Genomic DNA, 17,537 nt, shown 5'->3' with positions numbered 1-17,537 from the left:
ATGGACAGCTCTGATCCATAAAGTCAGGAGACTTTACATCTTTCCTACCTGCAAAGGAACACATTTATATACAGTTACCCTCAGTTCCATGATGCAACCCAAAGTATTAGCCCTAAGTTTAAGATAAACGCTTCATAAATATATGTTAAGTAGATATCTGTAGCAAAGTACTGAGGAGAAGGGCCTAGAAATAGCATACATTGACTAAAACCCATGACCATGATCATATTTTTCACAGAACTATTATTAAGTGACAAATTAGCCTAAGACCTACAGAAGAACAACGTAAGGCAACAGAAATAATAGAAATTAGTGTTTTGGGATGGTTTGCTACATACCAGATCTGTCCTCATATCATCTAATCACTTTACATATATGTACTTGTTTAACTCATAACTACCCTATTGATTGTAGTTCTGTAGCTCTGTAGCATTATCCTCTCATTGTTCATCAATTTGCTTGAGCAGGCACCAGTAATGTCTTCATTGTAAGACTTGTTGTTACTGTTTTTGGCATATTGAATATGCCACGGGGAGCTTGTGAGGCTCTGCCGTGCGGGCAAAATACTCTCAGTAGCTTGCCAAACTCTCCAAAAGGGATGGAAGAATCCAACCCGGGTCAGCTGCCTGCAAGGCAAAAGCTCTACTCGCTGTGATGTTGCTCCAGCCCGTACAGTTATTGATTGTACAGCTATTATTCTCATTTGTCAGTAGGGAAACTATCCCATAATCACAAAATTAGTGACTATGCAAGGATGCATCATGATGTACTCACCTATTGTCGGAAAGTTCACTTCTTACCATTCCCTCAGAGCAGTTCCTTTATGGTGAGGACTACTTGTGTACAGGAACTGAAATTACCATGAAAATTAAGCCAAGAAATAAAATAATGGATATTAGATAGATGTACACAGACATACATAGACAGAAATGTACACGTAAAAGTCAGGGTGGAGACTGTTACTTACCAGCATTTATTTCATGCATATCTCCATAACAGCTTTAAGATAACGGACGTTGTATAGCATTTGTGCATGACTATGATTTTCAGTGTTGTTCTGACAGTTTGACATAAACTCTTCTTTTTGCCCTTTAGCTTCTCTTCCAGGTGACTAACCCTGGCATTAAATATGAGTACACAATACGGAAGCATGGCCTTGACCAAGATGCAGAGCAGCGGGTGTACTTCTGGCATTACGGCCCCTGGACAGGGTGCAGTGTCACGTGTGGAACAGGTGAGGAATGCCCGCTTCCTCTGTGAACTGAGTCAGCTGCAAAACAAGCCTTAGTTGCTTTCTGGCATGGTGTTTTGCACACTGCACAGACTTTGGAAGAATTACAAAAGATGACCCAATAGGGGTGAATGTGCTAGACATGCTTTAAAGAGAAAGAAAGCTTTTGTTTTATCACCTTTGCATACTGGCCTTTGTGAAAGATCTTTTGTTGTGTGTCTTTAAGAAAAAAGAACAGTTATGTGTCTTTAAGAAAGAACTACATTATGATCACCACCAAATGTCTAATTTCCATTTTCCACTATATCATTGACCCCCCTTTACCAGATTTTCCCACCTTTTTCCCCCTTCCTTTCTTGTATTCATTATTTTTTTCTCAGAGCTTAATAAATTTTGTTTATTTATCTTTTATGCATGAGTGGAATCATATAGCATTTGACATACACCTATCTGATTTATTTCACTTGGCATAATTCCCTCAAGTTCTATCCATGTTATGCAAATTTTCTTCTTGAATATATAGCATATTGCATTGTGTACATGTACCACATCTTTATCCTTTGATTCATTGTTAGACAGTTTGGTGTATATATATATAAAAAATGTTGGTTATCCTTAGCTATTAAAAATAATGCCGCAGTGAGCTAAGGGTGCTTATATAGTTTTGAATTTTTGTTTCCAGATCTTACAATAAATACCCTGAAGTTAAGTAGCAAGATAATACGAAATTTCCAGTCATAATGTTTTGAGGAATTTTGAGAAATTTTCACTTTCTTTTCCATAAGAGCAATGCCAGTTTACATCCCTAATAATAGTACACAGGGTTCTCCCTCTCCGTATTCCCAATAACACGGCTATTTCTCCTTTTGGATAAATAGCCATCCGTCTCCATTTAGATCTTCTGTTCCATTTATTTTATCTTAATTTGGCTTTGGAGCCACAAGTAGCAGTGCTCAGAGATTACTCCTGGATCTGCACTCAGGGATCACTCTTGGCAGGTTCAGGGAACCATGTGGAGTACCTTAATTAAACCCATGTTGACTGCATGCAAGGCAAGGACCCTACCTGGCACTGATCTGTCTGTTTTTATTTATGTGTTTATTTTTTTATTTTCATCTTTCCATTTTTAATATATTTTATACATTCTGGGGATCCAAGCATATAAATCTGTGGTTCTCAATTGAGAATGAATTTGTTCCCCAAAGAATATTTGGCAATGCCTGGAAACTTTTCTTGACTTTAGCAAACTCTTAGTTAGATTTAATAACAAAGAAATTTGCGCATACTACTTTTTATGCTCTGTCCACTTGAATCTGATTGCTCTTTGTTATTATTGAGGTGTATGAATTCTTTTTGTAATTTGGATATTAATATCTTGCCAGACATGATATATAAATATCTTCTTCCACTTACTAGACAGTCTGTTCATTTTGATAATGACTTCTTTTCTCTGTGTGGGAGATTTTTAGATTGATGCATTTCATTTTATTTTTACCATTTTTCCCTTGTAGTAAATGGTCAACTGAATGACTTAAAAAAATGCTTTGGTCAGACTATAGAAGAACATGCTGAATGAATGATTATTCTCATTGTTATGTTTGGAAAATGTAACTTGCCACCTATGTATTCACTGAAAAGAGATATGAACTAACATAATTTTGAAATGTTCTGACTATAGTTGCAATAAACTAATTTTTTTATTGGTTGTAAAATTGAGCACAGCGGTAGGGCATTTGCCTTGCACACAGCCAACATGGCCGACCCGAGTTCGATTCCTCCCCCCCCTCTCGGAGAGCCCGACAAGCTACCAAGAGTATCTTGCCCTCATGGCAGAGCCTGGCAAGCTCCCCGTGACGTATTCGATATGCCAAACACAGTAACAACAAAGTCTCCAATGGAGACGTTACTGGACCCACTCGAGCAAATCGATGATCAATGGGAGGGCCTTCACTTTTACTTTTTACTTAATGTGGAAGATGAACTGGATCAGCTTCCTGTTCTCAAGCAGTCTGATTTTCATTTTTCCCTGTAACAACAGGAGGACAGTGCTATAGTGCTACTTAACTAAGTAATATGTAAAAGGTAAAAGAAACAGGATCTAGAATCCTTGGACTTGGACTTTGTTGATTTTTATTTTGTTTAATGAAAAATTGACACTACTTCCACTACCCAGCCGTCGCCACACTCCAGGATGCTTTCCGGACCCGCGCGGCCGCAAGCGGCCGCGCGACACATCATAAGACACTAAATACCCGTCTTCTGGAATTGTCGTACCATATTTGATAGGGTTCAAATATGGTAACACCTACAAGGGTGATTAGAGGTCACCCCAAAAGCCTCTATACCTCTCGGAAAGATTGGCAAGCTACCGAGAGTATTCCGCCCGCACGGAAGAGCCTGGCAAGCTATCCGCTGTGTATTCGATATGCCAAAACCAGTAACTACAACTGGTCTCATTCACCTGACCCTGAAGGCTTCACCGACATGGCAGCACTGAGAAGGATGAGAAAGGAGAGGCCGACAAAATCTCAAGGCCGACCTAGGCTGCCACAACGAAGGAAGACAAAAATGATCGTCTGTACTTTCAATGCACGTACGCTAGCATCAGATGCATCCATCGAGGACCTGATGGTACAAGCGCGAATGATCAAGTACGACATCATTGGTCTGACCGAGACAAGAAGACACGAATCTCACCATGCCGTTTTCGACACTGGAGAAGAATTGTTCCTCGGAACATGCGATAAAAGAGGTGTTGGAGGCGTCGGTGTCCTTGTCAACACAAACTTGGCCAAGAGCATTGATTCATTCGAATGCCTAACAACCCGAATCGGACGTTTACATTTGAATAGATGTGGCTCACTGCCTGCAGTTTCTATCTTCGTTGTCTACGCACCAACATCTCATTATGATGAAAGAGAAATCGAGAAGTTCTACATGGAGCTAGAGAAGTTCTATAAAGAAGACCACACCTTCTACAAGATCATTGTGGGTGATTTTAATGCCAAGATAGGACCGAGAAGATCAGCTGAAGAACTTCACATCGGAACCCATGGCCTAGAATGGAACGAACAGGGTGAGAGACTGTCTGAGTTCATCATGTCGACCAAGACCATTCATGGTAACTCACAGTTCCAGAAGGCAGAATCTAAACGATGGACATGGGAGTCTCCCGGTGGACGATTCCACAACGAAATAGACCACATCATATTCAATCGACGGTTTTGCCTGACTGATGTCGCTGTTGTCCCAAAATTTCGAACGGGATCGGACCACCGTCTCCTTCGTGCAAAATTCTACTTCACAGAGCGGGGAGAAAGGGCTGCAAAGTTCAAAAAGAGAACTCCCAGAACGACCACCAACTGGGAACTCTTTGGTACTATTGCGGCAACATGGGAAGATGCCATTGTTGACAACATTGACGAGGAATACGATCAACTGGTTCAGCACCTCCATGAATGTGCGAGGAACGCCAAGAGAGAGATAGCCACAAAAAGTCGCCTATCTTCGAAAACTCTTGAGCTAATTCGCCAGCGTGGTTTGGCGCATGCCTCAGGCAACCGCAAGCTAACGTCCGAGCTTGCAAAGCAGTGCAGAGATGCGATCAAGGAAGACCTCAAAGAGAGAAGAGCAGAAGTACTGGTAGATGCGGCAGAAGCCGGGAAAAGTATTCGTAACGCCCGCCTGTCCTTCGCCAACTATAAGACCAAGATGACTGCCCTCCGACGTCCTGATGGATCCATCACATCCTCCAGAACGGCAATGGAGAAGATTATCCATGACTTCTACTCAAATCTCTTCGATAGCCATGTCCACTTGCCGACATACCAAATTCCACAGGATGGGTATGTCGTTCCCAACGTTCTCCCTTCCGAAATCCGACACGCCATTTCGTCAGTAAAGAAGCAAACAGCACCCGGCCCAGACAAGGTCAGACCTGAACACCTGAAGAACCTGCCGTCAGTACTCATCAATACACTGGCTCGGCTCTTCACTCGCTACCTGTCTGAATGCAAGGTTCCATCTCAATGGAAAACCAGCAGGACCGTACTACTGTTCAAGAAGGGAGACATCCATGACATTGGCAACTATCGCCCGATCTGCCTATTGTCTGTCATCTACAAGTTGTTCACTCGAGTCATCCTGAATAGGATTGGCAGAACACTAGATGAAGGACAACCATGTGAGCAAGCAGGGTTCCGCAAAGGATTCAGCACCATCGACCATATCCACACGATAACCAAACTCATTGAGGTTTCTCGGGAGTTCAAGATGCCGCTCTGCTTAACGTTCATTGATTTAAAGAAGGCCTTTGATTCTGTTGAGACGGAAGCGGCCATTGAAGCCCTAGCCAATCAGGGCATTCAAGCCCAATACATCAGGATCCTCCGTGAGCTGTATTGCGGATTCACTACCAGGATCTCACCATTCTACAAAGAAGTGATCGTTGATGTCAAGAGAGGGGTGCGGCAGGGTGATACCATTTCACCAAAACTCTTCAGTGTCACCCTCGAGAACATCATGCGACGACTGGAATGGGAAGGAATGGGAGTGAAGATAGATGGTCGGCAACTACACCACTGATGACATTGTTTTAATAACACCAAACATCAGCCAAGTGGCACAAATGCTGGCCGATTTTGACCGTGAGTGTGGAAAGGTAGGACTACAGCTGAATCTTACGAAGACAATGTTTATGAGAAACAGCCTTGTTCCTGACGCCCCATTCGCTCTCAATGGAACGACCATCTCCGAATGCAACAGCTATGTGTACCTAGGTCGAGAGGTCAACATGACAAATGACCTGGCACCCGAGCTGCGCAGGAGGAAGAGAGCGGCTTGGAACGCCTTCAAGAACGTCGAAGAAATAGCTAAGAGGACGAAGAACCTCCGGCTCCGGGCACATCTCTTTGATTCCACTGTTCTTCCTGCATTAACATATGCCTCAGAGACCTGGGCCCTACGCAAACAAGATGAGAACGCCATTCAGGTCTCCCAAAGAAGAATAGAAAGAGCTATGCTTGGAATATCACGTTTCACTCAAATGAGAGAACAAATCCGGAGTTCTGACATCCGTCGACGATCAAGGATCAGGGACGCTGTCTCATTTGCCAAGGTGTCGAAAATCAGATGGGCTGGTCACGTAATGAGATTTAAAGACGACCGTTGGACTAGAGCTGTTACTGATTGGATTCCACGGGATGTCAAGAGACCGCGTGGCCGCCCACCTACCAGATGGTCAGACTTCTTTGTCAAGGTCATGAACGATCGGTTTGAGGCCCTCCATGTTCCCGGAGCGAAGAGATGCCATTGGGCTACACTAGCACGCGACAGGGACAAATGGAGACGTTACTGGCGCCCGCTCGAGCAAATCGACGACTAACGGGAAGTTAAGTGATTAAGTGATTAAGTGAAAAATTGACAGTAATTGAAATCATAGACTTAAGTTGTTTTATTTTATTTTATTGTTTATTTTATTGTTTATTTTATTTTATTGTTTTTATTTATTTTATTTTTATTTATTTAAGGGTTTTTTGTTTTTGTTTTGGTCACACTTGGTGATGCTCAGAGGTATCCCCTTGGTTTCACACTCAGAAATTACTCCTGGCAGTGCTCAGGGGATCATATGGAATGCCAGGGATTGAACCTGGCTAGGCCTCATGCAAGGCAAATGCCCTCCCTGCCCTATGATCACTCCAGCCCTGTAGATTTAAGTTTTGCCAAGATACAAAAACCAAAACTGAGACAAAACCACCTTTGCCTCAGGTATTATATTCCTGTAGCATAAAAGTTACCTATTAAATTGAGTCGCCATCATTGTAAAAACTGGCCTTTGCTTTTTATCTGTCATGTAAGTATACTAAGAGTGCGGAGAGTAGATAAGCTAGGACAATTGAACCCAAAACATTTGTTACTGCTTTGCCACTATGCACTCAACGGTACATGTCTGGGAATATCCATCTGTACAAATCCATCTCTATTGGTCCAGCAGGTTGGCCTGTGCAATGTTATTAACTTTCTGGAAGGGATTTTATATAATGTTTGGTGTGATCCCAGTATGTCTGGAGTCAGAAGCACTGAATAAATTTACCTTCAGTGTTCAAAGAGAGAAATAAATCTTTCTGAGGATGTTTTCAATTGCCCCGAGTAACATCAGTTTCCCTTTATGTTTTGACAAGTATTTAATGTTTGAATGAAGCTTCTAGGTATCTAATCCGTTCCCCCTTCTCCTCCATGTCAGTTTTTCTGACTTCAATCTTCCCAGTCTGTACTCCGCTTGCATTGTTTAACACTTCTCTATAGGTGTCTGTATCATTCCACTTGTTCGTTGTGTCAGGAAAGATGCTTTCATAAATAGTGCTTCTAGCTGCTGACACTTTTATTGATATGACAAAAAAGAAATTGCACAGGCTATTAGTTAAGAAATCTGGAATGTCTGAGAAGTGACCTAGCTTTTTCAAATGAAATGAATTATTATTTATTCATCTTCCAGGTTACTCATCCTATCTTTAGAAACAAAATGTCTTATGGTCAGCTTGTGCACCTGCTGATCACATGACATGCCCAGGGCCTTACCTGCCACTAAGCATACAGACTCATGTTTGATCATTTGGTATGGACCTTTCTGCCTGACCCCCAGGTATCCGCCGCCAGACTGCCCACTGCATGAAGAAGGACCATGGGATGGTGAAAGCTACATTTTGTGATCCAGACACACAGCCCAATGGGAGACAGAAGAAGTGCTATGAAAAGGATTGTCCGCCCAGGTAACCACCCATAATGGGGGCTCTGTGTGTCTGCATGGTGGATGTCTGGTTTAACAGCAACCCGAGCTTGGTGATAAAGGATGGCTGTGTAGCTTGGCTGTTCGCAGAAATTGAAAAGCAGTTGTGGATGTTTCTGCCATTGAAGCCTGTGGCAAGCTGCGACTGAGGACATTTTCTCTACAGAGAGCAATGTCCTACCAAATTGGTGTGTTCTCTGTTAATTATTTATTAAGATTAAGTTCCAGAGCTTTATTGGAGAAAATGCTATCTAGGTTACTCAGAAATCTTTTAGCTAATGGATTTGACTTTTCCCAGTACATCTTACTAGGGCAGCGTGACCTTCAGGGAACACGCATATGCCACCATGTTACAGCGTCCATTTGCAGAGGACTGCTTCACAGAGGGGCTGGAACAATAGTATAATGGGTAGGTTATTTGCCTTACACATGTCTACTGGGTTTGATCCTCAGCACCCCATATGGTCCTCTGAGCCCCACCAGGAGTAACCCCTGAGAACAGAGCCAGCAGTAAGCTCTCAGCCCAGGTACAAACAACAGCAAAAGACTGCTTAGAAGAGATTTACAGAGACAGGCTTCCCAAATCTTAGCACTATTGATATTTGGGGTGAGGTAGTTCTTTGTTTTGTGTGTATTTCCTGTGTACTGTAGGATATTTACCAACCTACCTGGCCTCAATGTTAGCAACCCTTCTACCTCATGGTCTGCGACACCACACCACTAGGCATCTGTAAGAAGAGATGTAATCCTGTAGTTCACTGCTCCTTGGATTCAACTGGATGGCATAATATTAACTGACATAGTCAGTGAGAGGACAAATATCAGGTGGTCCCTCCCACCTATGGTATACAGAGAAAATAAAAGAAGGGGATATTGAATGATAACAAGCCTGTGGCCTTGAATTACAAAATTGAGATTACTAGGCAGTGGGGAAGTTGGAGGGGAGATGAAGGAGGTCAACTAGAACCAAAATAAGGACACTGATGGAGGGTCATGCACTCATTCTAAAGCACCAACAGCCTGGGTTTCCTCACTCACTTTTTAACATGTCTCTCACTGTTAACTGGCTGCTTTCTTAAAACCACAGCTGTTCACTTGCTAAATCTAATATTCCCCCTGGAATTTAGGATCTGTTCTCATTTTTGTTATATCATCTGCCTTGGCCATGAAATTACCATCAAATATGTGCTAAGCTCCTATTATTTCCCATGGGAGATGCTGATGATAACCATATAGCAGTGAACCTTTGTGATAGTCTGACAGAATAAAAGATACATAGTCTGATTGCTGATTCCTAGCATTACTCCACCAGCCTTTGGAATATTTGAAAAGATAAGTGTCTTATTTTATTCTAACGTGATGACTGCTAACTAAGGGGTTTTCTGCTTAACTTCAGGATGAGGTTGGTTGCCCACCCCCCCCCCAAAAAAAAACTGACTGATTGGTTAGAAGGAACTTTCAGCCCTAGCCCTATCACTTGAAATAGGGGTGGCGAGAGAGGGCCTTTATAATTGAGCTAATCACTACTTTCCAGTGCTCTAATCAGGTATGCTTACAGACTGATTCCTTCATTAAAAAAAAAAATCCTGACTGTCATGCTAAAGGGGGTTCTCAAGTTGCTGACTACGGAAGTGCTGGGAGGGCGGGGTACCAGTGAAGGATTGAAAGCTTTTGTCTCTTCCCCAAGTTCTGCTTCCTGTGACTTTTCTGTCTGTTTCTGAGTTTCCTCTTCCTCCCCACCCCACCTTGAAAAGAAAGGGCTGCTCCACATGGGAATGTTATTTTGGAGATGATTTATATAGCCTCTTTACTATTCTCAACTGCTTAGGGGAATATCTATTCTTCTGTCAGTTTCAGAGGAAAAAATGTTGATGACCTCAGTCAGTTGATTACCTCAGAGGTTTGAATTCGAGGCAATAAGTCCGTGTTCTCCAGTGCATACCGCAAACCCCCTGAAAGGAAGCATACTTTCTTTTTTTCCCCTTTTCTTATAATTTTGTCTTTCTATCTAGAGATAAATCTACATTGACCTATCATAATTCCCCTAAGTATACTGTTTATGTGAGTGTTCATTTGTGTTCATTCTATGGTCTGGACAGATGAATAATAACAAATTGCAATCATCATTAATAGCATCTGAATTATTTTCAAATGTCTTTACATGCATTTATGCTCTGATTTTTTTCCCCATCTTTGGAGAATAATAATCTTTTTAACTATTTCTGTAGGTTGGGGATTCACACCAACAGTGCTCAAGGGATACTCCTGGCTCACACTGGTGATAGTGCTCAGGACCATTTGCAGTGCTAGGGGTAGAACAAGGGTAGGTTACCTGCAAGGCAGCACCACACACTGCTGTCTCTCCAGCCCTTTTCTAGAGTTTAACCCTTGCCCAGGAAGTCGTTTAGTGGGACGCATACAGTATTGTCTTCTAGAATTAGCATCTTGCATTTAGTGATTTGTATGCAAAGTTCCTTCCTGGCTTTCTTCTTAGAACTTGTTTGTTGCTACTGGTGGTGGTGCTGAATAATATTTCACTGTCTGTAAGTAGCAGTTTATTCATTAATGTACTGTAGTACTGCAGCACTGTCTTCCCATTGTTCATCGATTTGTTTGAGTGGACACCAGTAATGTCTCCATTGTGAGACTTGTTATTACTGTTTTTGGCATATCGAATACGCCAGAGGGAGCTTGCCAGGCTCTGCCATGCGGGCGGGACACTCTCGGTAGCTTGCCGGGCTCTCTGAGAGGGACGGAAGAATCGAACACGGGTAAGCCTCGTGCAAGGCAAACGCTCTACCTGCTGTGCTATCACTCCAGCCCATACTGTAGGAAATCTTATTTCCTTTCTAGATTTGTCAATTATGAATAAATAAACACACACGAGGATTTGTGTGGACAAAGGCTTTTAATTCCTTTGGGCAAATGCTTGCGAGAAGAACTGCTGAGTGGACATTTCACTTGTATAAAGAATAAATTAATAACATGTTGGCTGTTCTGTTAAAATGATTTGTTTTTTCCATCTTTATTCAGTTCTTTCCTTAGCTATAAATTTCAAGTTACAGCATCTCCCTCTGTCACCTAATTTTCATGTTATCTGAAAAGTTCATATCCATCATTCAAAACTACTTTCCTCTTCCAGAAGGATTTTATGTGCAATATTAAATCATTTATTTGTGTGCTATTATCCTTCAGTAATAATTCATATTTCTACATTCAATTTGGATATTCCATGTTCTTTCCCAAATTAGTATATGAAAATGATTTTTTAAAAAATTTTAAAGGACCAGGGCTAGAGCGATAGTACAGCGGGTAGGATGTTTGCCTTACACGCAGCTGACCCGGGTATGATTTCCAGCATCCCATATGGTCCCCTGAGCACCATCAGGAGTAATTCCTGAGTGCAAAGCCAGGAGTAACCCCTGTGCATCGCCAGGTGTGACACAAAAAGAAAAATTAAAAAAATTTAAAAGGCCAAAGAGCTAGTACAGGGAAGTTTCCCCCACCTCCAGCCCTCACTTGGACCCCCAGAGCACTGGCTTCAGAAAACATCCGTCTTAAAGAGATTTAATGTAAACTGCTGATAACTGAAACATAGGAAATATGTATACATGGTTAGTGGATTTTAGGACAAAAACCTTGTGTAGCTCTTTCCAGATGGAGTAACTACTCAAGAAAGAAATTCTCTGGAGTCAAATTGTTTCTGACTCAAAAAAGAGGTTACTGAAGTCTCTTCTCCCTGTTGATTTCTCCCTAAAGTTTAGTTTAGAGTCATACAAAGCTTTGCTAGGCTACAACTATGGTAGTTCCACCATCATGTATTCTTGTGTCCGTTCCGTGCATAGCGAACTGACAGCAATATTCCACCCTGAAGTTGAGTATAGGTTCCAGTGCGAGAATGGCCCTCATTGAAATGCCCTTCAATCTCAGCCAATTTGAGCTGGATAATTCTTTGTTGTGGGAAGTATCCTTGTGGGAAGTATACTGTGATTGTAAGATGTTTAAGAATAAGAATGAAGATTCTTATTCTCAACCAACACACACACAGTTTGTAATAATACAATAATAACGAAAAAGCCTGTAATAATGAAGGGCTGGAGTGATAGCACAGCAGGTAGGGCATTTGCCTTGTGTGCAGGCATTTGCCTTGCTGGCCGTTCGAGCCGGATTCTATTCCTCCGCCCCTCTGGAAGAGCCCAGCAAGCTACCGAGAGTATCTCGCCCACACGCCAAAGCCTGGCAAGCTACCTGTGACATATTCGATATGCCAAACACAGTAACAATTGTCACAATGGAGACGTTACTGGGCCCACTCGAGCAAATCGATGGACAATGGGAGGACAATGACAGTGACAGTAATAATGAAAAATATAATAAAATGTTTTTATTATTTTTCCCAAGAAGTCTGGGAAACTGTCCACTGTTTGAGAACCTAGTTTAAGTGAAAGAAATGGGGACTTTGAGATGAAGAGAAGTTTGTGAAAGAGAACATGCATGATTTATGTGGAGGAAATTAAGAAAGCTAAAAATAATGAAATGGGAAGGAAAGAATTTCACAGCAGTATAGAAACTGCAAATAAAGGGAAAATTGGGAATAATTCTTATGTTGTAATGCTGACAACTGTGTTGGAATTTAGAATGTCAGTTGCATTGGATTTTTGACGTGAAATGTGAAAATAAGCAACAACACCACTCGAAAGAAATTGTGGTCATTGGATCACGATATTTCTTGAGTATATGTCATTGTGGGGGGTGGGGGTGGGGCATGATTTGATTTGGGTCACACCTGGTGGTGTTCAAGATTGGTTCCTGGCTCCGTACTCAAGAGGGAACATGCAGTACTCAAGAAACCATTTGTGGTGCTGTGAATTTGAACAGGAGTCTGCCACATGCACAAGTATCTTATCTCTTGTCTTTCCTTAATTCTTAAGCACAAACTCTTAAGCACAAACACGTAGCTACTCAAAGAGCTCCTCGAAGTGTTGAAGCAGTGAGAATAGCTGATGTAGGACTAGTCCTCAGAACATTGATATTGTGACTGGGATGTTATAATTGTTGGTAATACATAAAACTATAGATGCAGATTTTGTCAAATGTTAGGTGGCAGTACACTGCGATGAGAAATTGGCAGAAGTCAGAAAAAGACAAATTAGGTTGTTGCTAATTCTATGCTGATTAGACAGTTTGTCATGCTGAGATTGACAAGTGTTTGGGAGTTTTGCTCCTTACATTGATTGTTGGGGGTATGGTGCCGTCAACCTGCACCTGCGGGGTGAGTGCACCAGCATCCTGATGGTGCCTTCAGGCTTCCTGGTACCCCCAAATTGCCGCTGTGCCTTTGGCCGGACCCCAACAACTTGGGGCCAAGTTTACCAATAAATTAAATGGCCAAAAGTTAGGTATGTGGGAGCCACATCCACAAACCACCTTTGGCTCAGCTGTACAAGTTCATTTATTGGCCTTATTTCAGAGACCCATACGGCAGAGTCTGGCAAGCTACCCGTGGCATATTCAATATGCCAAAAACAGTAACAATAATGGGTCTCATTCCCCTGACCCTGAAAGAGCCTCCAATACAGTAGCGTTGGGAAAGATGAGTAAGGAGAGGCTGCTAAAATCTCAGGGCTGGGACAAATGAAGACGTTACCAGTGCCCGCTCGAGTAAATCGGTGAACAATGGGATGACAGTGATATAGTGATACATTGATTGTTATACTGCCCTGCTCACCAATCGTTCAAAACAGTTTACACTATTCTAGTGCAAATGTGCTACAATATATCTAGAAAGGGTTGGATTATGGTAAACACCAAGAGAGAGGTGAATAGTAGAGAACAATTTGGTAGAGCTTCCTGATATTTTCAGGGAAATAAAAAGAGTGGTTGTTTCCACTTTAATGCGTTGAATTGGATGTGACTTAATTAACACAAATTATAGTGCCATTGTCAGCAGGTTAAATGAGAGCCAAGCAAATGTAAAGAATCCCCAAGGCACTGTAGAGGAAATTTCTGGAAGAAAAAACAAGAAGGTCCTTTATGACTTTGTGGTGACAAGACTAAGAGTGCCAAATAAATAAATAAATTTTCATTTCATCATCCTGTTAATCTTCGATTGCCTCGAGCAGGCCCCGGTAACGTCTCTTTCATTCTAGCCCTGAGATTATATTCACGGCTCTTTAGGAGAATGAGACCCATCATTGTTACTGGTATTTGGCATATTTGGTAGGCCACGGGGAGTTTGCCAGACTCTGCCCTGTGGGCAGGCTACATTCGATAGCCTGCAAGTTTGTCCAAAGTAGGAATGAGATAATAAGATGTCGCGTGGCCGCGAATGCGGCCGCGCGGTTCCGGGATCTGGATTTTATAGTCTCTGAGTCTTGGCCGCTGATGGGATTACACGGCGCCAGGGGGCCAGGTGGTGGGTGTGACCCCCGCCTACTGGAATTTGGAGGATCTGGGTGGAAGATGCTCAACTCCAATTCGAGTAGGCTTGGAGGTCTCGGCCCCGGAACCCGCGTGGCTTTGTCCCTCTGCCAGTACCTTCATGTGTGCGGAGAGTGGTCTCAGCATGAATAAATTGAATAAATAAATAAATTAGACTTTGAGTTGCTCCAAGAATAACATTTTATATATATATATATACCATATATATATATGCACATATATATTAGCTTCCAGAATAACATTATATATGCACTGCATGCACTGTCCTCCCATTGTTCATCGGTTTTCTTGAGCGGGCACCAGTAACGTCTCCATTGTGAGACTTGTTGTTACTGTTTTTTGCATATCAAATACGTCATGGGTAGCTTGCCAGGCTTTGCCATGCAGTCAGGATACTCTTGGTAGCTTGCTGAGCTTTCCGAGAGGGGCTGAGGAATCAAACCTATGTTGGCTGCATGCAAGGCAAATGCCCTACCCACTATGCTATCACTCTGACTTAGCATTATATATATATATATACATATATTCAATAGTTTATCTAACTGCTTATGGAAATGTAAGAAATGGGATACACTAATTAATGGGACAAACTAATTAGATTGATGCAGTGGGCATTCTTTTGGCTTCATGGCATACGATTTTATTCAAACAGTCAGATACTAAGCACAAGAATAAGTAAGGCATCTTAATTATCTCTTCATGAATAGAATTGAGGAATAGCTTTCTTCTATTTTTAATCTGAGATGAAAAGTATAAGAATAAAGGAAGTTCCACCCAAATAAGTCTAGTAGTTAGTAAATATAAATCATAATACAAACTTTTGCCTTCTTCAAAATGCAATGCTACCTAAATGTTAGAAGGTCAGAAATAAGTACATTCCCTGCTTTATTAATTTTCCATGTAAAATAGAATAATCCCACTATAAGAATGCATGACGGGATGAGAATGTAGGCTGCAAGCAATAATGAACCCTAATTAGTCAAGGCATGTTTTTTGAAAATTAGCACAATGATGGAGAAGAAAGATAAAGGAGGTCTCCCAGAGGGGACTCTGCCACTTTCAAAAGCTAATCTCGGGGCTGGAGCAATAGCACAGCCGGTAGGGCGTTTGCCTTGCACGCGGCTGACCCGGGTTCAATTCCCAGCATTCCATATGGTCCCCTGAGCACCGCCAGAGGTAAATCCTGAGCACAGAGCCAGGAGTAATCCCTGTGCATTGCTGGGTGTGACCCAAAAAGAAAAAAAAACTATTCTCATGTGATCCAGGACCCACATCTCAATTTAATCCATCATCCACAATAGTGAAATGGCAAGGAGCACACATACTCATTTTTTGAGCAGGGGATCCAGAACCCTAATATAGCTAGCCATTTCAACTGCTGAACTGGTCAAAAACAGCTATGTGTTTTAAATAAAGGTATCACTGCACTGTAGCACTGTCCTCCCGTTGTTCATCGATTTGTTCGAGCAGACCAAGTAACGTCTCCATTGTGAGACTTGTTACTGTGTTTGGCATATCGAATATGTCACAGGGAGCTTGCCAGCCTTTGCCGTGCAGGCAAGATACTCTGGGTAGCTTGTCAAGCTCTCTGAGAGGGGCGGAGTAATCAAACCCGGGTCGACTGGCTTGGCTGCGTGCAAAGGCAGACGCCCTACCCACTGGGCTATCGCTCCAGTGAAAATATTAACAAGTAAAATATTAGCACGTTTGCCACATGCAAGGCAGATGCCCTACCTGCTGTGCTATCTCTCCAGACTGAAGTAGATAAGGAAAAATAATAAAGGCAATGTCCCTAATTGATCAACTAAGTACTTGAAAATTTGTGCATATTTAAGAATTAGCTTCTCTTTGGAGTAAGAAAGCATTCAATTAGGAATCAGGAGGCTAAAGTTTTAATTCAAAATCCTCATACTCAGCAACAATCAAAATAACAAAAACTAATAAGTAGCAAATGATTGAGTCACCCTGAGTTTCCATGCCCTATATACATAAAGTAGTATTCCATTTAATCTGTAACCCTTGTATGAGGTCTATACAGTTACAGTGTTCTGAAGAGATAAGGAAAAAAATAAGATTTAAACTTATTGTACAAAAGAACATACATAACCATTTTCTTGACTGAGAAGAAGAGGTTATTATTTCTAAACTTTCAAAAATGTTCTTGCATTTTTATTGATCAATACTCACTGTATATACTCACTGTCCTCCCGTTGTTCATCGATTTGCTCGAGCGGGCCCAGTAACGTATCCATCGGAGACTTTGTTGTTACTGTGTCTGGCATATCGAATACGTCACGGGGAGCTTGCCAGGCTCTGCCGTGCGGGCGAGATACTCTCGGTGGCTGGAGGAATCGAACTCAGGTCAGCCATGTTGGCTGCGTGCAAGGCAAACGCCCTACCGCTGTGCTATTGCTCCAGCTTATTGATCAAATTTTATTTTATTTTTTAAGAAGTTTTATTGGATCACCGTGAGATACTGTTACAAAGTTGTGTGACTGCGTTTCAGTCAAACGATGCTTGCGCACCCATCCCTCCACCAGTGCAACATTTTCCACCACCATCGAAAAGTGTATTTTTTTTAATTTTTATTAGTGAAACACCATGAGCTACAGTTGTAGACTTACAAATTTTTGTGTTTGGGTTTCAGTTATACAGTGATCGAGTACCCATCCCTCCACCAGTGCCCATTCTCCACCACCACTAATTTCAGTATCCCTCCCACCCCCCATCCCTCCCATCCCCTGCAATTTTACCCAGGGCCACTTTGGATTAACTGAAGGGGAGGCAGGGTGGAACACTGATAAAGCATGCACGAGGCCAGTTCTAGTACATTCTAAGCTCACCTCACTCCAGTTGCCCACAGTCCAGTCTGATGGACACAAGACATCTCTGTTACAGGAGACGAGGGCCTTGGGCTGGGCATTTCCTTTTGTTCTGTGGCAGGGCATTTCCTTTTGTTCTCTCTCTCTCCTTTGGGGTGCTGTGATCTGCAAAAGGGGAATTGAGTGGCAATCATGTTCGGTCTATAGTCTACTTTCAGCATGCACCTCCCATCCTGGGCGGATCCTCCCAACACCCTTT

The 17,537-nt window shown here is 42.2% G+C and overlaps 1 protein-coding gene across 2 annotated transcripts in view; it reads left to right on the top strand.

Moving 5' to 3' along the window:
- The window catches only part of ADAMTS12 (ADAM metallopeptidase with thrombospondin type 1 motif 12), a 312,101-nt gene that overhangs the window by 249,064 nt on the left and 45,500 nt on the right, over positions 1-17,537 (top strand). For both annotated transcript variants that reach the window (XM_056112102.1, XM_056112101.1), the window contains 2 exons: positions 1,096-1,234; positions 7,872-7,998. In XM_056112102.1, the coding sequence (XP_055968077.1) occupies positions 1,096-1,234; positions 7,872-7,998 (266 nt within the window). The remainder of the gene's footprint in view (positions 1-1,095; positions 1,235-7,871; positions 7,999-17,537) is intronic.

This window comes from Sorex fumeus, unplaced genomic scaffold (assembly GCF_029834395.1).
Source record: "Sorex fumeus unplaced genomic scaffold, SorFum_2.1 ptg000015l, whole genome shotgun sequence".
NCBI lineage: Eukaryota > Metazoa > Chordata > Mammalia > Eulipotyphla > Soricidae > Sorex > Sorex fumeus.
Note: the sequence above shows the minus strand (reverse complement) of the source record. Positions and strands in the feature narration are given on the sequence as shown.